The following is a 22,879-nucleotide window of genomic DNA, read 5'->3' as shown; positions in this document are numbered from 1 at the left end:
TTGCCCAGAGCCTTTCAAAGCACTTGGCAACCTTTGATAATCACGGGCCTTTCAGAGGCTGTTTTCTGTCCAAAGCAGCACCTTTTCAGCTAGGCAATGCAGACCATAATCATAAACCTTTGTCTTTAAAGTTATGTTCGGTTTATCACACAAAAACTCTCTTTCGGGGACCTGGCTGGCTCAGTCTTTTCAGCATTCGACTCGATTTCAGCTGAGGTCATGATCCCAGGATCGTGGGATCGAGCCCTGTGTCGGGCTCCGCGCTGAGTGTACAGCCTAAGATTCTCTCTCTTCCTCTGCCCCTCTCCCCCACTCACACTCTCTCTCTCTCTAAAATTAAAAATTAAAAAAAAAAATCTTTACAAAACTCTCATTTAAAAAAATATATTCTTTAAAAGAATATTTAAGACAACATAAATCAGAAAAGAAAGGATTGAGTTAGGAAGTGATATTATGAGTCAGCAGTGCCTCATATACATGAAGAATTCCCTTCCTACCTGAAAGGATGGTTTCATTCAGCAGGTACCCTCTGAGCCGTAAAGATGTGGGGGGGGACACAATCCTGCCCCATGGGAATACAATCATGAATGGACATGGTCTCTGACCTCAAGGACAGAAATATTATGATAACTATCAATTACCAAGTATCTGCCATGTCAGTACTGGTCTAGGCATTTCACATACATTGCCTCTCAAACTAATCCTGCAAGGCAGAAGATATTATCATCACTTTACAGATAAGCAAACTGAGGTTCTAAGAAGATCATTTCTCCAAAGTCACCCAGCTTGCAAGGAAAACTGGCTGGAATTCTAAGGCTGGCTAGCTCGCTGACAAACCTATCCTCTCTCCATAACTCTAGCTTGTTGGACAGGCAACTTCTTTGAGTCTAAATCGTCAGCCTCCCGAGCTTCTCATGCTACCTCTGTATTTCTGACCTGGCCACAGCTCTAAATGGCCCTAAGCAAACCCACCTGTATGGCAGTCCCCACTTACCCAGTTACCCCTTCCGCAGTTACCCACAGTTAACTGTGGTCCAGAAGAAGATGATCCTCCCTCTGACGTATCATCAGGAGGTCAACGGCAGCCTAACTCTACATCACAAGCCTACGTCATTCACCTCACTTGATCTAATTATGTAGGCACTTTACCATCTCACATCATCACAAGAAGGAGGGGGGTGGGTACGGTACAAAGATATTTTGAGAGACAGACCACAATCACATAACTTTCGTTATGGTATGTTGTCATAAATGTTATTGCTGTTAATCTGTTACTGTATCCAATTTATGAATTAAACTTAACCATAGGTGTGCAGGTATACAAAAAAAAACAGTCGGTTAAGCGTCCGACTTTGGCTCAGGTCATGACCTCACAACTCGTGAGTTCGAGCCCTGGGTCGGGCTCTGTGCTGACAGCTCGGAGCCTGGAGCCCGGTTCGGATTCTGTGTCTCCCTCTCTCTCGGCCCTCCCCTGCTCATGCTCTCTCTCTCTCTCAAAAATAAATTAACATTTAAAAAAAAATTTTAAACATAGAGAGAGAGTTAATTACTATCTGTAGTTTAGAGGAGCTACTATACAGAGAGAAGAAAAAAATGTCAAAAATTCATTTTAAAGAAAACGCTAAATGATGGGAAGGGGGAAAAAATAATAACCGTAAGGGACTATCTCTTGCTTCAGTACAGCTAACGTCAAACAGTATAGACACCTAAAGTGCCCTGCCTTGACTGAAGCTTTCACTGTTCAGCCTTTGGAGTCTTTATTTAAAATCTCTAGGATAAAATGTAAGAACTCAAGGTACAACAGAAACATCATCATCTACCAGCTCAAGAAGATAACTTGGAAGAGAGAATTCTGACTGACATTCCTATTCAACTGTACTTACTGAACTCTGATCTGCCAGTTATTTCTTGGGACCTTGGTTTCCCTCATTACGTACCTACTTCAAATACGTGTACATGTTGCTTTTGTAAACATATTCACTCAGTCACTTATTTTATTTAAACTCATCATGAAAGAAAAAATGCGCTAGGGTTGAATACATTTTCTTGTCTCGATGGAAACTGAAGACAGATCGACGACACTCGTTATCTTGAGGTAAGTATGAGAAATGAGTGGTTCGGACTAACTTCCCATGAGAGACAAAAAGGAAACAAAAAACCTTTCTAGGTCCGAATAAAGATTAAATGCAGGCTTCGCTGCCAATCAAAATTACAGGCGCACAACAAATCCATAATTGGAGTTGATAAAAATAGCTTTAGGTAAAAAACTCACAGATGAAGAAAAAATTTCTAACACACATGAAATTCATATTGTAAGCCACCTGCACCAAAGATACTTCTGCAGACTCCTAGAAATTCCTGCAAATTGTTTTTCTTTTTTAAAGATTTTTCAACGCTGCCACTTAATCAAAGATGTAAGGTTAATGGCCACGTCCTATCTGTCCAGGTAGCAACCTCTTAACTACATTTAGTGGCCACCAATAGTCCTTCCCGATGTCTCACAGTGACAACGTTCAGAGTCATCGCACACATCCAACTCCCCCATCTCCCATAGCACCACACACTCCAGCTGGGGGGAGACAGGTGAACACAACACTCTAACATCCGTCATAAAGCAACACAACTCACACTTGCCTAGACTAGTCCTTGGGTTCTGAAACATACTGACTCTGACAGCTTCCAAATGTTACTTCCACTCAGCAACGCTTTCTAAATGCTTTTTAAAGCTCATTGGCAACTGTAATAGATAGTGATATATTCTTTTACGTAAACAATTTAGTTTATGAATAGATTTAATGGATTTTAAAACTCAAACACCCATTTTCCTAAACACGGTACACAAAAACAGATCATCTTTACAGGATCCAAGTCATGAGATACAGATTAGGTAGCATTTATACGTAACAATAACAGCAACAACAATGACAAAGGTAGTTAACATGTATATAACACTTACTCTGATCTAGGTCCCACTCTAACCATTAGCTACATTAAATCATGCAGTCATGGGGCGCGTGGGTGGCTCGGTCGGTTAAGTGTCCGACTTCGGCTCAGGTCATGATCTCACGGTCCGTGAGTTCGAGCCCCGCATCAGGCTCCGTGCTGACCGCTCAGAGCCTGGAGCCTGTTTCAGATTCTGTGTCTCCCTCTCTCTCTGCCCCTCCCCTGTTCATGCTCTGTCTCTCTCTGTCTCAAAAATAAATAAATGTTAAAAAAAAAATTTTTTTTAAATAAATCATGCAGTCATGAAAACCACTCTATGGAGAGGTTCTTGATCTCTCATCTGCAAATGAGTCAAGCAAAACTTCATGACCATCTCACCAAGAAAGAAGCAAATAACTACTCAATTATCCTTGCATTTATGGAGACAAAAGAATATTGGTCATGAACTATGATACCCTAATGTGAAGAAATTATTCTCTTAATAAACGGTACAATATTACAAACAGCCTGGCTCAAAAAAGGGGTCGGAGAATGTCTTTCTAGCCAAGAAATGTAGGTGTAGTGTCCTCCCTACATAGAAGAGAAAAATAATACTCCATTAAGTAAAACCGTAAAGAAATATGATTTCACCCAGATTATGTCAATATTAAATACAGATATGCACTCGTAGGAATGCACATTGTTTGACCGACCATGAAATGATTCTGAAATCATTCTGAAATTCAGTAACCATTAAGGTACAAGGGTGGCCATTTAAGTACTGACCATCACGAACTCCAAACTCTCTCTATATACAGTCGTTTTATTTTGTTGGACTCTCCCACAGGTCAGCGTCTGAGATAATCCCAGATGATGCTTTCCTCCTTATGTAAAACCATCACAAATCCAGCTCTACTTCGAGCACTGGTTCCAAAAGCGCACACTCCACTCAATTTTTACCGCCCACAGAATGCGGCTCAGATAAGGCTCAATAATTTAAATCGTAATAGCTCGGGAAATTTTAAAATTAGCCAGTGACAAGGAGGGGGGATTCAATTTTTTTTTTTTTTAATTTTTTTTTTTTCAACGTTTATTGATTTTTGGGACAGAGAGAGACAGAGCATGAACGGGGGAGGGACAGAGTCTAGAGAGGGAGACACAGAATCGGAAACAGGCTCCAGGCTCTGAGCCATCAGCCCAGAGCCTGACGCGGGGCTCGAACTCACGGACCGCGAGATCGTGACCTGGCTGAAGTCGGACGCTTAACCGACTGCGCCACCCAGGCGCCCCTCAATTTTTAACTTCATTCGATTTGCCAAAGTTAAAATACTTGCAATTATTTATTTTTCCAGTGTTCACAGTAACCATAACACCACCAGTGTTAACTGTTTTGCCTAACTGTGTGGTTTTACTGTTGCTTGTATTCTCAGTTAATAAACATCAATTGGTGCTGCCACTAATTCTAGCTCTAATCTTCTCAACTTTTATTCTCTTAGTGAATTAAATCTATTGTATTATGTCCCCCACTCTCCTAAGCAGCAGTTCATAAAACAGTGAATTAAAACCCAGGAAGACTTAAGATCGTGTACTTTAATTATACAGTGCCGTCTAGAGAGCATAGAGCTAGACCCACAGATGGATCTTACTCACTTTTAAAGGGACTTGGTATGCTTTTTACAGTTCGTACAATTTCATGTTTATAGCCTAAAAGTAAATTGGTAATATTTTCTTTTTCAAGCAAGCAATGATTATGTTGTTTTGCCTCAGTATTATATAAAATAACAATGTTACCATAACAAGACAACTTTTTAAAATTCCAACTCCAACAGTAAGACCATCTCAGTGTAATCATAATACTGTCAGGTATCATACAGACAAAAAAAAAAAATTACACCTAACACAAGAATATATAAACATGAGGGAAAATATTATTCCTCATGACTGAGTAGGGAATTTATGGGTGATTGATATATTCAGTGATCATATATTTACAGATATGAAAAAATGCTCTGAGGATCAAGGACAAACTTTAACCCAACCAGAATGATTTGGTTTTGGTTCCAACAACTTAAGTAGCCCCATCAATCTCTGACCTCCAGCTACAACGGCCTTTTGAGAAGAACCGCATCAACCTTCCTCTTTCACTCACCACTGCGTTGCCAGGGCAGTGCCTGGTGCATCATGCCGCTCGTAGAAATCTGATGAGTGAATGAATTGAACCACACAACCCACAGACCAATTACAAAAACAAGAATATAAGGCCCTTGGAGGAGGCTACTTAGCCAGGTCGTATATAGACTCCTTTCAGAGCTGTGCGTTTGCTTCCCACGCACTTTGAAAAGCATTTGCACACAATTCATTTCCTGTAAGCCTCATCGTAACTCAGGGGTGTGAGTACAGAGTCTTACCACTCCTAGGCCCAATGGTGTCTAAAGTATATACCATTTCTAGAATATCCTACTAAACCAGAAAAGCCTAAATAAATTCCACCATGAGTTGAAATGCCTTTTATGATGTGACAATGTAAATCTAAATACAACAAAAATAGAGTTCTATCCAAAACCTACCTAGGTGGTAAAAAATCTAGGTGGTAAAACAGTCTCCTCAGCAGCCAAATGTTCCATCGAAGTTACTCCTACCTGAAACCTTGCAATGCTCTCCCCCTAGAGATCCAGCCACATGCCAGACAAATTTCACAACTACCGAGTTTCAGAACTTCAACTCAACTGTTTTTGATTAAAATGATGTCTTTACGTTTTCTTAAAGTGAAATGAATATTATTTCTAGATGGCTGGTTACCATCAAGAATACTAGTTACAGCAGCCGTAGACAGAGTTAAAGAAGCAAAGGCAGAAGGATGCATGAAGACAGGGCAGAACAGAGTACTAAAACCTTTTAATTTTCAAAAATCCTTTGTATAGGGGCACGTGGCTGGCTCAGTCAGTAGAGCATGTGACTCATGATCTCAGGGTCGTGAGTTTGAGCCCCACATTGGGCAGGGAGCCTACCTTTAAAACAAAACAAAACAAAACAAAACAAGTCCTCTGTATATACCTTATTTTAAGTCAGTTTGACTTTTGCTCACAAATTAGGGAAAAACACCAGACCTTGGGATGCATCACTATCACTCTGAAAAATTAACTTGATGAGACAAAGCTTGAATAGGCCCTCTGACTCTCAAAAGGAACTTCCTTTCTGCTACAAAACATCCTTGATTTCAAAATACTCATTCATTTGAAAAGAAAAGTGTTTTCTGCTGTGATTTCCCACCTGCTAATATAAGACAGCTCCTCAGGAGCCCGAACCCACTCTGAATTCCTTACAACGTACAGCAAAGGAGTGATCTCCTTCCCTTTCCAGACATCGTCTTCTGAAGGCACTTCAGTAAAAGGCTAATCCGAAGCCTATATCTACCTTATTCAAAGATGGTACTTCTCCTGAAATGCTGCCAAGTCCCCATTTTCTCCATGTGTTTTAATGTTTGAACAATGTTCCAGGCACCAGCAACCATGAATTAATTAAATCCAAAAAATGTAACATCACCATAAGGTGAAAGTCTGTCATGACGCCCTGCATAAATGGATGAACTTTTGCCAGATCTCCACCCTCACAAGATCTGAAACAAGATCCAGGTCCTCTGGAGTGACTCAAAGAAAGATCGATGGCAGAAAGAGAAGGGAAGGAATTATTTCTCACACAACAAACCACACATTAGGCAGCCTCCCCGCATTATCACACTCCTCACAACCACCTTGGCAAGTGTGAGCCCCATGTTACCAAAGTAGAAATTAAAGCTCTGAGATGTTAAATAACTAACCTCAGTTCACAAAGCCGGGATTATCACCGAGACCTGAACCCACACCCTTTCCTCTACTTAAGCTACTTCCCAAAGACGTAAAGACAGATGATAAAGAAAACCGCTGCCACACGGTCACCAGTTTACCAAACCCAAACCGCTCCATGACCGGCATGACTTTTTCATGACAGCGTTCGAACCCCGCAGGATCCAGAGTGGCATCTTCCCCACCCCGGCCCTTGCCATCATGCAGTGTTGGTGACCCTTCCTGTCTGCCTCTTGGCAGCACTGACGGGCCTTTCGAAGGAGCCAACTCCGAGGCCGGCTGTTCTTCCACGGTTCCGTCCATCGTCACCCGCCACCCCCAGCGTTGCTGCTGGCCTGGCTGCTCGCCCCCTTCTCTTCTCCACTTCTCTCACCACTTCAGTCTCCTCACAATTTCCAAGGTTCTTTCCAAGAGGCAGTAAAAGGGCTCACTGGGGAGATCATCCCAGCACAGCACGAGCAAGACGGTGGTTAGCTCCGGGGCTCACCCACGTTCGTGCCCATAAACACTGGCTTTGGAACCAGACAGGCCTGAGGTCCCAACTCTGGCTCTGTCTAAAGGGGGAGGCAAGTTACACAGCCCTCAGTTAACAACAAACATCCCTTGTTCTTGGTTTCTTGGGAAGCTTCAAGGTGACACCATGTAATACATCACCTGGTGCACAACTATAGACACTGCTTCTCTTCTCCGTCATTGGTTGCTCAACTATTTCTTCACCAGCAAAGAAAATCTGAGTCTCTCCTCCTGGCTTCTTCCAGGTCCACAGCTACTCCAAAATAAATGCTTTTTGACAGGCACATTCAAGTTTACCATTGGTAGTATTCATTCACTCAACTTAACTTTTCAAATGATACGGATCAAAAAGCTCCAAACAACCACAATGGCTGGAGTCATGTAATTAACTTCTATCTTCAAACACCTTTAAAAATTCTGTTTGGTAGTAAAAAGAATTAAAAATTAGGAGAGACACACAGAAGAAACTTCTTGTTAAAAGATCTCCCTTCTAGGAGTGCCTGGGTGGCTCAGTCGGTTAAGCGTCTGACTTCAGCTGAGGTCATGATCTCACGGTCCGTGAGTTGGAACCCCGTGTCGGGCTCCGTGCTGACAGCTCGGAGCCTGGAGCCTGCTTTGGATTCTGTGTTTTCCTCTCTCTCTGCCCCCCCACCACTCATGCTCTGTCTGTCTCTTTTTCCCTCACCCTAAAATAAATAAACGTTAAAAAAAAAATTTTTTTTAATCTCCCTTCTAGAGAAAGGGACTTTATGACAAATTCTCTCTCTCTGCTCTAAGTGAAGAACCAAATGCCCATCACCCAAAGCAGTGGCTCCCAGCCTTGGGGGAAACTCCTTTCAGAATCTGATGAAAGATCTAAACCCTTTGCCCAGAAAAACGACAATCTTCCCAGAGACACAAAATATAGCTTGGAATTTCAAGAGAGTCAAGGGCCCTCTGAAAGCCACCCATTAGCAGCAAGATAAGAGCCCTCCACAAAGAACGATCTATGATACTTCTTAAACTGGCAAAATTCAGATTTTGTTTCTTTAAGGTGCAAGAAATTCAGAAACCTGGACAAAAACCTCAAGAATGTAAAGAAGATTTTCTCGTTCCACCCTTCACATCTCTCTCTGGCTTAAAACAAAATGCTGCGAGACTCTGAAGCTGAAGTGGTTACCTCTTCAAAGCAAAATCTCAAAACAAAGATGTGCTCAGAGCCAGTGCATGTGTTGGGGGTATGGGTAAGGGAAAAGGAGGTACCAAAATTAAATACTAAAACATCTATACATCTTATATTTCATTATCATGCTTTTTAAGTTTCTGTACTTGTTTATTTTCTTAACGTATGTTATATATTTGTATAAGAGCACATGTATACATGTATAAACAAATATATATGTTATTTTTACTGATGTGAATAAACAATTACAAAAAAAGTTTGGAGATCCTGTCCCCGTAGATGACTTCCAAAATAAGTTCATCAAACAAAAATTTTACCTGGTGACTTCCTACAAATGGAATTTCCTCTAGAAATAATTATATTAGCCACTTTATGTTCGTGTTTTTTTTAATGTTTATTTATTTATTTTGAGAGAGAGAGAGAGATGGGGGAGGGGAGACGGCGGAGAGCTCGTGCAAGCAGGAGAGGGGCAGAGAGAGAGGGAGAGAGAATTCCAAGCAGGCTTTGAACTATCAGCACAAAGCCCCATGTGGGGCTCAAACCCATGAATCACGAGATCATGACCTGAGCCAAAATCAAGAGTCGGACATTTAACCGACTGAGCCACCCAGGCACCCCACCCCCCTTTATGTTATTCCTGAAATGAGAAGCCAGTTTGAAACAGATGTTAACCAAATAGTAATGCTGAGAATGTTCCATAAGAACTAGCTCTTTTTGTTTTAAAAGTCTGATTCTCACAGTTCTACATGCTCCATATTTTTCTTCCTTAAATGGAAATAATCCATGTAAAATATTAAGAGAATAAAAATCAACTGAAAAACACTAGTAAGCATTTCTCTCTCTTTTTTTTTTTTTAATGTTTATTTATTTTTGAAAGAGAGAGACAGAGGGCCAGTCGGATAGGGAGAGAGAGAGAGAGAGAGGGAGACACAGAATCTGAAACAGGCTCCAGGCTCTGAACTATCAGCACAGAGCCCGACGTGGGGCTCAAACTTGTGAGCTGAAGTCGGACGCTTAACCAACTGAGCCACCCAGGCCCCCCAAGCATTTTTCTATTATACAGTTTTTCTGTATTTTCTGTAGTTATTATACAGTTATATTAACTATAACAGTTAATATTCTTCAACCCCTACCATGTATCCAACACTGAGATAAATGTTTTATCTGCTTTATAGCACTTCATCTGACTCTATGAGGTAGGCTATAATACTCTCCCAATTTTGAAGATAAAAGAAAACACTTAGAAGTCCCCACTTAGGTAATATATATTATATATATATTAGGAATATATTATGACATATTAGGCAAAAATAACATATTGTCCAAGCAATATGTTCATCATAGGCTTAATTCTACTGTAATATAAAAATAAGATCCCATATTTGTCTTCAGAAAATCTTCAAATACAATGGGCAGACAAGTATTTTTAAGTAGTAGAAAAGGACATCATGGCGTCATGTGCAAACAAACCAAAGAACTACCCTAGCCAGCATTTTAGAACTACCTAGAAACTTTACTGTTCTTTTGTAAGCACTACAACATCTAATATTAAGAGCTAACATTATTACAAAATAAAAGTTTGAACGATGAGGAAATTTGACCATAAAACCCTGCTCTGAAAATCCATTATGATATTCAGATATGCTACTCCCTCTTAAACTATGTAAAGAAAGAAAGGCTGGTGATTTGATTAGCCCATACTTCAGTCCTCAAACATCAGCAGAAAAAAGGCATTCCACTGTATTTAGCACTTGCTGTAACACGCAAGTGATGAATCCTCCAAGTAAAAGAAACCACTCAAAGTATGTCATACGTTAAAATCCACTCCATCCTCCCTTCACCAGATACTACTTCTGTTCCTAACCTGAAACATGCATAAATATCAAAGTACAAAGCCTCACTCAGGATTTTAAGAGAACACTCGGCAATTTGACCCTTTAAAAATAAAAAGTCTTCATTAAACAAGTCTATGACTTTGTATAAATTAAAAGCTAACACAAAATCTGCATGAGTTGGATTTGCGGGGAAAATAATTTAGTACTTAAGGAAGAAAAAACAAATGCCTATACTACCATTACTAACAACTGAAATGTCAACTAACAATGTTCATTAATTTGCTAACAAATATTTATCAAAGGCCGGCTATGTACTAGGCACAGATCTAAGCCCTGGAGATAAGAAAAACAAGGTTTCTACACTGAAGATTCTATTCTAATGCGGGAGGAGAAACAGATAACATACAAGTGAACCAACTAACAAAAAATAATTTCAGATTATAAATGTAAAACAAGAAACAACAAACTGACAGCAACTTCAAAGAAGATCAGTCTTAAGAGTCAGGAAGGATGATCCCTAAGAAGGTTCCATGTGAGATGAAATTTGAAGAATGACACGAAGTCGGGGGAAGAAAGTTCTAGGTACAAAAGGCCGCTTCACCTTATGAGAAGATTCATTTGGCACCTCAATATTTTATGCCTGGGCTGGGTTATATCCTGCAGAGATCCACGTTATGATGACTTCTGTTTGTAGCTTATCACGTCTAGTGTTAAGTGTATAAAGCATATGTTTACACGTACAGCTAATGTAATACTCAGAAAATATTAACAATTCCCAGTCTTTTAGTCTAACTCCAAAGCTCTTACCTATGAGGAAAGAGCAAGAATGGTAGGGCTAAATCCTCCACAATCTGAGGAAAGCAGTGAACTCTGTTCTAAAACAAAATGCACACTCACAGAAACTTTACATTAATTTTGGGAGGGTCTTAGAAACTTAAAGCCCAGAGCACCCAGGTGGCTCAGTCAATTGAGTGTCCAACTTTGGCTCAGGTCATGATCTCGCGGTTCATGAGTTCGAGCCCCGCATTGGGCTCACTGCTATCAGCACCGAGACCCACTTCAGATCCTCTGTCCCCTCTCTCTCTGCCCCTTCCCCTGCTTATGCACTCTCTCTCAAAAATAAACATTAAAAAAAGAACCCCAAAGTCCATTCATGATGCACACATCCTATCCCCAACCAGAAATCCATGAACCCAAGGTTAAGAACTACACAGTAATTATCACACTCAAAAAGAATGTGATATGAATGTAACTTGCTATCCTACTTTTTAAAAAAATTTTTTTAATGTTTATTCATTTTTGAGAGGCAGAGAGAGAGAGAGAGAGAGAGAGTGAGTGGGGGAGGGGCAGAGAGCGAGGGAGACACAGAATCTGAAGGAGGTTCCAGGCTCTGAGCTGTCAGCACAGAGCCTGACGCGGGGCTCAAACTCACGGACGGTGAGATCATGACCTGAGCTGAAGTCGGATGTTTAATCGACTAAGCCAACCAGGCACCTTGCTATCCTACTTTTCAACGATTAATAAATCAGGTATGCTTATTTTTTTTAAGTTTATTTATGAGAGAGACAGAGCATGAGTGGGGGAGGGACAGAGAGGGAGGGAGACACAGAATCTGAAACAGGCTCCAGGCTCTGAGCCGTCAGCACAAATCCCGACACAGGGCTCGAACTCAAGAACCATGAGATCATGACCTAAGCTAAAGTCAGATGCTTATCCAATTGAGCCACGCCGGTGCCCCTGCTTACTGTTAATATCTTTTGGCCCACGTACAACTCTGTACGGGAATTTTCTCTATGCTATAAACTATTAGGTAAAGAAAAAATATTTCTCCCTAAAGAGCGAATGAAATACCTCCTCACTACAATTGAGTATATCATCTTTCACACATGAAAACAGTGCAACTGACACTCGGTTTTCTGCAAGATCTTGTAATTTCTTCCCCAAAAGAAAAACATTGCCACATTGTCTCAAAGGCTGCGAAGCTGAACGTTAACACCTATTAACTTACAGACATGCTTCCACTTTAAAAGGGAAGCTTATGATTATTTCTTTAAACCACACACACACACACACACACACACACACACACACACACACCACAATTTAGTTGTCTAAAGAACATGCATCATTAATCTAAGATACAAACTAGATCAATGGTTCTTAACCTTTTTTGATTCAAAAACCCCTTTGAGAATCTGAAAAATATAACAGAATCCTTCCATTTAAACAATGGACATACTCATACAAAATGTGCATATAATTTCAGGCTGCAAAACACATTTCACATTCAATCAAGGGTTTAAGAATGTCTATACCTTCTATAGAAGAATATCATGACTGGTTGCTTCAGGGAAGGGCGAGTGGAAGAACCAAATCAGGAAGAAGATTTTTCACTATATATCCTTGTGTATTTTTTGAGAGTTGAACCATGTAATTGTATTATGTATTATCTATTCAAAAAATGAATACATTAAAAATAAAAGCATTACGCTAAAAAATGGAGCAGGATACCAATGCATTAGGTGAAAATCTCCAATCAAAGGTGTTTAAAATAACCAGTCTACCAAATTCAATACATTGGTAAACGGTTTCTTCCAATTTTTTGGTGGAAAAGGTTCATCACTGCAAAACTATGGTCTTGTTTCATAATTTTCTGAGAAATTTCCAATCCAACTTTTTGCTGAAAAAATATAAAAAGTGAAATAATTCCACACTTTTCACATTTTAACTTCTCAAATCCCAGTTAAATAACAACAGCTAGTATTTACTGAATGTGGCACTGCCACAGCTCTTGATTATTATCATCATCCCCCTTTGACTGACAAGAAAACCAAGGCCTTCAGGAGTTGACATACTTGCCCCCAGACAACACAAGTTGTGAGTGAGCTAGGACTCTGGCAGGTGGCAAAGCCCAAGTACTTTCCCCATGGGACACTGCACAGTACAAGAAAGATGGTAAACACTAAAATAAAGGACGCTATTCCTTAAGAAACTAGTCTCATTATAAATACGCTTTAGGGCACTAACCCATTATAAAAATCGAGAACTATTTCTGCCTATTCCTTCTTTACACTACACAAAGCACATATGGATGAAAAAGAATCAGCCTATCCAAAAATTAGAAAAGCACAAAAACTAGTTTTTTTCTTAATTTTTTTTTAATACTTAGTTTTTTGAGACAGAGAGAGACAGAGCATGAACGGGGGAGGGTCAGAGAGAGAGAGGGAGACACAGAATCTGAACAGGCTCCAGGCTCTGAGCTGTCGGCACAGAGCCTGACGCGGGGCTCGAACCCACAGACCGTGAGATCATGACCTGAGCTGAAGTCAGACGCTCAACTGACTAAGCCACCCAAGCGCCCCCACAAAAACTAGTTTTAAATTGGGATTTTTAAAGTCCTTAGGGCCCCTGGGTGGCTCAGTCCGTTAAGCATCCGACTCTTGATTTGGGCTCAGGTCATGATCTCATGGTTTGTGAGATTGAGTCTTGTATCAGGCTCTGCACAGACAGTACGGAGCCTGTTTGGGATTCTCTCTCTCCCTCACTCTCTGCCCCTCCCCCACTCACACACCCACACAACCACTCTCTCTAAGTAAATAAAACAAACTTTTGAATAAAGTCCTCACAGACTGTCACCCTCAAAAATAAAAATGTAAGCTGAATCACAAGCCTAGAGCTTAAAAAAAAAAAAAAAAGATTTTTAATTAAAGAAAGAATGTTGTAGAAACACAATGTTACCAATGTAAAAGTTTTAACACCAAGAGGCAGAATTTCTGCTGAAACGTTCAAGTCGCTATAGTTTTTGGAATGATTAATACTGAAGGTCCAAACTATTAGCAAAACGCCTCAAAAACGTATAACGAATTATGAGACTAGAAATGATGACGTCATTCTCATTATAACCCCATCTTCAAAGAGGCAGTACTTTTCAAAAACATTTCACTCAAATCTAAACTTATGTAATCTTTTAAAGTCAAAAAAGGAAACAGGGCACGGGAGGAGGATGGGGTGGGGAGAGAACAAATCACCCAACCAGGTAGTACCTACTGTTGCTACTACTAATTATAATATTATTGTAAATGTGCGTGTCTATCCCCGACCTGTTTAGTTTAACCATCCTTATTGAGACAGATAACCATCAAAGCTTGCTTCGTGTCATGCCGTGTAGGCACAAGGAAAGCGTCCAAGTCTTTACCTTCTTATCAAGCACAAAGGCACTAAAACCTTCACTGAATTTCCCTTGAGTAAGGGTCCTTCAAGTTCAAAAACTTTAGGACTCTCTGCAGACATTTTCAGAAGTCTGTAAAGAGGGAGAAAATTCAAATGTCTCTATTTCAAAGGCTTATTCTACAATGTCACTACAAACAGCGGAGGAAAAGCCGGGGAACTTATCACGCATATATACAGAAAAACATGCCGGCATTGTTTTCTGTAGAAAATAACATCATTGATATAAATTTGAAAACCCCACCTGTTGGAAAAGAGGCAAAATAGATGAAACTTTCCTTTCGCTTTGTTACAGTTCTGCAAGTGAAGAGACTTTTTTAAAACACTAAGAGTAGGGGCGCCTGGGTGGCGCAGTCAGTTAAGTGTCCGACTTCAGCCAGGTCACGATCTCGCGGTCCGTGAGTTCGAGCCCCGCGTCAGGCTCTGGGCTGATGGCTCGGAGCCTGGAGCCTGTTTCCGATTCTGTGTCTCCCTCTCTCTCTGCCCCTCCCCCGTTCATGCTCTGTCTCTCTCTGTCCCAAAAATAAAAAACGTTGAAAAAAAAAAAAAATTTAAAACACTAAGAGTTGGGGCACCTGGGTAGCTCAGTTGGTTAAGCACCTGACTTTGGCTCAGGTCATGATATCCCAGTTCAGGAGTCTGAGCCCCACATCGGGCTTGCGGCTGTCAGCCCGTCAGTACAGAACCCACTTTGGATCCTCTGTCTCTCTCTCTCTCTGCCCCTCCCCTGCTTGAGCTCTCCCAAAAAATAAATAAATATTACAACGCTAAGAGTTAATGGCAGTATTACTTACAAGTCAGTCAAATACGATGCATATAATAACCATTCTGATAATGCATACACGCAAAACAAGTGATCATTAATGAACGCCTAATGTGTGAGTTCTCAAAATTACATTTTTAAAGGATGACTAACAAAATTACACGATTTCCATTTTCAAACTCCCCTAAAATTAAAGATCTTGAGGACAGGATTTTTATTTTATTCTACAATGCAACCCACAAAATCCAACTGCCATTTATATTATACCACCAAATAAAATTAAGTCAAACCTTCCAATGTGGTCAAAGCAATACTACAGAATTAAATCAGTAACTATCCTTTGGTAGGCACACATAATTTACTCTGGTTTCTCCTAAGGAAATGGTAAAAAAAAAAAAAAAAAGAAAAAGAAAAAGAAATTCCTCCTATATTTTCTTTACATTCCATAAATTACTTCCTAAAGTTGGTGAGAAGACAACCCACAAATAAAATTCAATCCATTACAAGACAATCAAATGTCATTTAACAAACTTGGAATAAAAATCAGGAGCATTTTATAAAAATCAGGAACATTTCTGAAGTCTGTATCTGACCATACTTCTTTGTTGTTCTATAGATACGGAAATCTAATTTGTGGGATGCTTTCCAGAATGTTTCCCCATTACATGATTACTACACAAGAATCGCTTTTAGTCCGTCTGGAAGTAAGCTGTGGCTGTATCTAATACTGTATGGTCCTGTTACTCTCCAATTCTCCCACACTGGCAAAATACACAAGTTCACAAAAATTCCATTCTTGGAGAGCAGAGCTCTTGGAAATTTTTCAATATGACCAGACTTCACTTTAAAAATGAGAAAAGGATAGACAAATAGCCAATAAGCACATGAAAAGATGTTCCACATCATTCATTAGCCATAAAGGAAATGCAAATCAAAACCACAATGAAATGCCACTTCACACACATCATGATGGCTATTATCGAAAACAAAAAAACAACAAAAAATAACATGCTGGTGAGGATACGGAGAAATTGCAACTCTTGTGCATTGATGGTAAGAACGTAAAATGGTACAGCTGCTGTGGAAAACAGTCTGGCAATTCCTCCAAAAATTAAATATATGATCCAGCAATTCCACTTCTGGGCATGTACCCAGAGCAAGTGAAAGCATGGGCTCAAGAAAACACTTGTACACCCATGTTCATAGCAGCATTCACAACAACCAAAAGATGGAAATGATCCAAGTGTCCACTGACGGCATATACACACAGTGGAATATTATTCAGCCTTAAAAGGAAGGAAATTCTAACACGTGCTACACCATGGGTGAATCTTGAGGACAGCAGGCTAAGTAAAATAAGCCAGTGACAAAAAGACAAATATTATATGATTCTACTTATATGAGCTGCCTAGGGGAGGCAAATTTACAAAGACAGAAAGTAGAATGGTGGTTACTCACCAAGGGGCTGAGGGGAGGGGAGAATGGGGAGTTAGTGTTTAATGGATACAGTTTCTTTTTTTTTCTTTTTTAATGTTTTATTTATTTTTGAGACAGAGAGAGACAGAGCTTGGACAGGGAAGAGGCAGAGACAGAGGAAGACACAAAATCGGAAGCAGGCTCCAGGCTCTGAGCTGTCAGCACAGAGCCCGACGCGGGGCTCGAACTCACGAGCTGTGAGATCACGACCTGAGCTGAAGTCGGACGTTTAACCGACTGAGCCACCCAGGTGCCCCTAAGGGACACAGCTTCAGTTGGGGAAAACAAAAAAGTTCCGGAGAAGGATGGTGGTGATGGATGCACACAACATGAATGTACTAACTGTCACACTTAACGCATACTTAAAAATAGCCACGGCGGTCAATGTTTTGTTAGGTGTATTTTACCACAATAAAACGAGTAACAAAATATTAAAATGTGTCAACTTCTTCTCACGCATGCCTCTTCACTACCCACAAAACCAACGAGTGGTCAATTCAGTTCTAATTTAAATATTTACCATAAGCCCCAAGAAATGAGTATAACAATAAAGTTTAAAATTCTTTCTAAACCTAAAAAAGTTTAATCTACTTCCTCAGAAAAAAGTCCCTTGCCAGATAAAGATGCTAATTGCTATTATATGTCTAGTTCAGATTAAATACATTACTAAGGAATCCATGCACCTCTCAACTTTGTATTTCAAGCATGATTAGTTTTATTTCTACAGTTTTTCCTTGTTCTTCTAAAATCTCGGAAAGACTTCCCCATTTTAGCAAAACCTTTAGCTTAAAATTTTCTCCCCCATCAGACTCATAAGAGCTCATCTTTAGGAACTAGTAGATACATCATCTTTATAGTCATCAGAATTCATTTAGTCTCCACCAGTTTCAAGTACAAACATGAGAATCTGAGTTACAACTCTCCCCTCCTTAAGAAAAAAGAAGGGGGGGGGGAGGGGACACCTGGGTGGCTTAGCCAGTTGAGCGTTGAACTCTTGATTTCTCTGCTCAGGTCATGTTCTCACAGTTTTGTAAGTTAGAGTTCCACATAGGAGTCTGTGCTGACAGCACAGTGCCTGCTTGAGATTCTCCCTCTCTCGCTACCCCCTCTCCCCCACTCACTCTCTCTTGTCTCTCTCAAAATAAATAAATAAACTTAAAAAAAAAAAAAAAGCTCACATGGGGAAAAACAGAAGCCTGAAATATCCTAGGCTACGTTTTGAGGACCTTTTCTAATCGATCTCCAGTTTTTCTTATAATACCTTCTAATTTCACAAACTTGTTACAGAAGTAAATGTTCATTAATGAACTAGCACACCAGGTTTTCTGACTTCCTCTGAGCCACAAAAGTACACTATGTTGTTCGTGCTCCCTCTCTCCTCACTCTCAAGTGTTCAGCAAACAGATCAACCTTCAGAGGTAGATTCTGATAGTTCCCATGCTATAAATGCTGTGTTCTGATGCACTTCAAACACGCCTGTTCATAAACATCAAGCAAACAGATGGAAATTAAAAGGCACAAAAAAAAAGTATCCACATACCCAAACAAAAATTGAAAAGTCCATTCAGGAAAAGCAGTTTCATATTAAAATATGAATTCATTCCAAAGGAAAGAGAAAAGTAGTATTGAACAAGTATGATCGTCATGTTTCCTATTTGTACTATCTGAAAACAAGAATGCATGGAAGCAATTACTAACTGACCATTTTTTTCTTGATTTTTAAAACCGAATTCTCTCAAACATCATTTTCTTTTTTTATTTTAAATTTTTTTTTTTTAACGTTTTTATTTATTTTTGAGACAGAGAGAGACAGAGCATGAACGGGGGAGGGTCACAGAGAGAGGGAGACACAGAATCTGAAACAGGCTCCAGGCTCTGAGCTGTCAGCACAGAGCCCGACGCGGGGCTCGAACTCACGGACCGCGAGATCATGACCTGAGCCGAAGTCGGACACTCAACCGACCGAGCCACCCAGGCACCCCCAAACATCATTTTCTACACATAAGTTAACGGTACCATCTCCTCTCTACTAGGTCTACGTGTTGTGACTAAAACTGTACAATATGTAGCTGTTATCACATATGATGTATGTATCTAAATGTCAACAGAAGAAAAAAAATGAAAAACACAGACCTAGGCCTCTTCGGGTTTCTCTGGCATTCAGGTTTTCTATTTATCAGTGTAAAAGATCCTCCTGATAGTAAGTTTCTTTTCATGTGTCCACAGCTATTTATATTAAAGTTGAGCCCTTTAAAAAGGCTGTAACTTCAACGTGTCTGAAATCTCCCATCCCTTCAATGTGCAACACATAACTTTAACAAATATGAAATACCACGAAAAGAAAATTATATATATGGATACAAAAAGATCAACTGGAAAGGAATCCATCACCTGGTCACGAGCCTTACCTTTTAGCAGCGGCAGAGGTGTTAACTCAATAGGCTTGCCTTGAGACCTAAACTGTGAGGAACTTTGCGACCTCTTCTGTCTGGCTTTTCTGACGGACTTCCGAGAAAATCCGTCTACTTTATCCACTGATGGAGGAGTAGTTGGTGCTGAGGACATATCCCTACTGAAGAGAAAGAGGCATCATAAACATATCCCCAGGGTGGAAGCATACGTGTGAATTATACAAATTCTAAAACCCCCATATACAATATTCATGAAAACGGGATTATGTGATGAAGAAAGCAAATAACATCAATCAAGAAAAGTCGTACGTTCAACGGGGACATGAGATTTTGGAAAAAACAGAAGTAACAGAAGTACCACATAAGCAATATTATAGTTCTAATGCGCTGGGCTGCTGCCACTCTGATAAGCATTAAAGATGCTCATTTATACCTGAAGAACTCTTCTCAGCCATCTATTCATCTTCTAACTGCAAAGCTCTTCTCATCTTGAGATTCCTGAAGTAATTTTAGAGCTACTCTGCCACTGGAAAACTTCCATCGATACATTTTCACAAGATATTTAATATTATGAATGGGTTCTGGAGTTAAAACCCTTAATGTACTTCAAGAATCTACACCAATGTATCACAGCAAAGTGAAATTTACAACTGCTGAAACTATCTAGACATGACTTTTAATGCAATGTGCTGTGTTAGCTATGATAAACTATACCACACCACAAATGAGGACAGGTTAGATTACTGTAAACAGAACACATAAAGGGCATAATTAAAAGCATTTCAAAGAAGTCTTCTTTTTGAATGAAGCCATCTTAAGTTAATAAAGCTTAATACACAAAATTATGATGAAGTCGTGCACCAAAGATGAAATGAAAACATAAATTCACACCCTACTTACACAACCAAGTTGAGTTCCCTTTAAGTTCATCATCAAATACTAGTTTTCATTCCATCAAACTGAGAGAACTGAACAGTTCTTTGAGATTTTAAACCTCTCAAATTATTAAAATGAAGGCTATTTCCTAAAAGTCACAAGCCGTAAGCTCAATTTCATATTCCAATTTAAACAGATGCCATCATTTCCGTGGCACTGAGGCTCCATTCAAGATTAATGGCAGACTTGAATAAAATTAATGCATATGGGGGAAATACTGAAATGTAATTACTCACCTGTCATTCCAATACATAAGACAAGTGTTTTTTAACCTCTAAATAAAAGAGTAAGGGAGTTTCTTCCTGAACATGTAAGAATAAAAAGTTATCTGGATTATATGGATTCCGACAAGGTAAAAATAACAAAAACATAAACAGAAAACAAATAAAACCACAGGATCTTGAGGTTTGGAATTTTTGAAGTCGTTAGGTTGTCTTTCTTAAAAAAGTTTTTAGAAATCTATCTAATTTAACCGTAAATAAAATGTGACAGATTCAAAATGGAATTGCAAGCTATGAATGACTATAGAAGAAGTAAGATTACTTAAAATTTCTCACAATGACTGCATCAGCAAGAAGCTCCACATCACATTTGTATGTTGTAAATTTAGGGGCAGCTTTTCCAATCTGGTATGTGAATTATTTAAATTTCACTTAACCCTAACAATGCAAGATTTCAGTAAATCCTGTTCCTCCATCACTCTTTTTGTCTCGTTTTTATTCCTCACCTCCCATCTCTAAAGATGATTTATTGCTAGTATTTTTTTTTTTTTTTTTTTTTTTTCTTCATCTGCCCCTTCTGCCCGCGGCCCAGAATAAACGTCAAGGATCTCAACCCTAAAGCTCTGCAGAACTGAACTTGCAGTAGCTGTGGGTCCGTGCAAAGCCCGGGGAAACAGGTTTTGCCCTGGACCAGGACGTCTGAAGCGTTATCGTCATCTAAGCAGCGAGCACGGGGCATTTCCAGGGTTCAGGATAATCCAAGCCGTTGGGGGGGGGGGCGGTGTGGAAGGGGGTACCAGGGTGGAGGAGAAAGACAGGGAATGGGTTTCCTTGTGAGGATGCTAAATTACTCTTTGCTCCCACCCCACCCCACCCCACCCGCCCAAGCCCTGGAGAAGATAAGCTGTTACTGAACCCTCCACACTACATCAATCCCCCCCCCCCGTGTTTCCCCGCCCCCCGTCAGCGGATAAAGGGGGACAAGAATATGCCTCCAATGCCGGAAGGTGAGGGGAAAAGGAGGGAGGAGGGTAGAGTGAATGGGAAGCATCATCACAAGCATTTGCAGGTAAATCGGACAAGTGGGACGGGCGCTTCCTCTCCCGCACCCCACCCCACCGCACCCCTCGCCTGCCCCGGCCAGGCCTTCCAGAGACCAGTGTCCTGCAGGTTCCTCAGGACAGGGAAGAGGAAAGGAAGCGGCGAGCCGAGGTGCTGGAGGGACGAAGTTACCTTGAAGCTTCTGGGGAAGAATCCGAAGATGATCTGTGGTTTCGAGGGGCGGGAGACCTGCGAGAGGGCCGCAGCGGGGGCGGGTGGCGGGACCGGGACGTGCGGGGGGAGGTCCGGACAGCGGCAGGGAGCCCGGGGCGACGGCTGTCCGGCGCGGCGTCCCTCCGGTTCCGCGGCGGCGGCGCCTCTAGGCCTCACGGCCGGACCTGAACCTCAGCGCTCCGGCGGCGGCGGCGGCGGCCTCACGATCCTCCCCCGCGGGCCCGTCCCATCAAATCGGCACCGACCCCGTAGCGGCTCAGCCGGTGGCTCCTCGCTCACATTCCCGGCGGGCGGCGCCTCTGCTCGTTGCCCCGGACCCGGCGGCGACGGCGACGACGTGGGGAGGGGGGGAAGGGAGGGAGGAAGACTGGATCCGCAGCGGCAGCAGGAGAAGGAAGGAGAAGGAGGAGGAGCCGCTGGAGCTGGAGCCGCCGCTGCCAGAGCCGCCCTTTGGTACCCGCGGTGGGTCCCAGTCAATGCCCCTTTCTCTCTCCTATTGTCAATATCACCGGGCGGCTGAGTCCATGGCACACGCGCAACCGAACCTTCTGGCCAACAGCGCCCGCCTCCGGCGCCCACTCACTGGAGGCTTCAAACGGGAAGCGAATCCTCATTGGCCTGCCTCCGCCTTCACTCCCAGGCCAGCAGGTTCGACTGAGAGCAGATCTGGGATTGGCGGCGGGGGGGGCGGAGAATCAGGAGGGTGGGAAGAGACGAGGCCGAGGATTGGGCTGAGGCGAGAAGGACCCGGATGCAGCCGCGAGCTCCGGCCGCGCCGCTGCGGCTTCCGCTAGGCGGTTGAGTAGGTTGAAGTAGGGGGGTACGACAGCCGCTAGGCCTGTGCGGAGCTCCTGAAAGCCGGGAGGTGTGCGACTGATAGATCAATGGGTTGGGGGTGGGGTGGGGGGGTTCCACGCAATGCGGCTTCTCTGGGCGGCGGTCGACTTCAAGCAGAGGATTCCAAGGGCAAGGGTCGGCTAAGGGTGGGGGAACCCCGGGCCTGGAATCCGCGCCCTTCAGCGCCTAGGGTGGTCCTTCTGGGCTGGGGTGGAGGACCCCCACTTAGGACGGGAACCAGCGCTGAAATAAGCGGAGAAGAAAATAAGATCTCCTGCCCGCTCCTGTGCGCCACTGTTGGTGTAAATGGGCCCCTTGCAGCCCTCTGTGAAACCCCCAGCAGTCGCTCTCGGCTGAACCTTGTGGGACCTGGCACCGAAATCTGAACCTCTGGGCCTGAGCCAAGGGTTGGGTATTGCTTCGAATTCTGTCTCACCTCGTCTTCTTTTCCCTAAACCT

At 41.8% G+C, this 22,879-nt stretch overlaps 1 protein-coding gene across 1 annotated transcript in view; it reads right to left on the bottom strand.

The window, feature by feature from the left end:
* PPP2R5E (protein phosphatase 2 regulatory subunit B'epsilon) overlaps window positions 1–22,149 on the bottom strand; it is a 108,083-nt gene extending 85,934 nt beyond the window's left edge. Inside the window, exons 1-2 of the mRNA XM_049614086.1 lie at window positions 21,542–22,149; window positions 18,994–19,312 (exon numbers count right to left, since the gene is read on the bottom strand). Coding sequence (XP_049470043.1) covers window positions 18,994–19,305 — 312 coding nt within the window. The 5' untranslated portion in view covers window positions 19,306–19,312; window positions 21,542–22,149. The remainder of the gene's footprint in view (window positions 1–18,993; window positions 19,313–21,541) is intronic.
* Between the last annotated feature and the right edge of the window lie 730 nt (window positions 22,150–22,879).

This window comes from Panthera uncia, assembly GCF_023721935.1.
Source record: "Panthera uncia isolate 11264 chromosome B3 unlocalized genomic scaffold, Puncia_PCG_1.0 HiC_scaffold_1, whole genome shotgun sequence".
Classification (NCBI taxonomy): Eukaryota; Metazoa; Chordata; class Mammalia; order Carnivora; family Felidae; genus Panthera; species Panthera uncia.
This window is presented reverse-complemented; position numbering and strand designations above follow the sequence as displayed.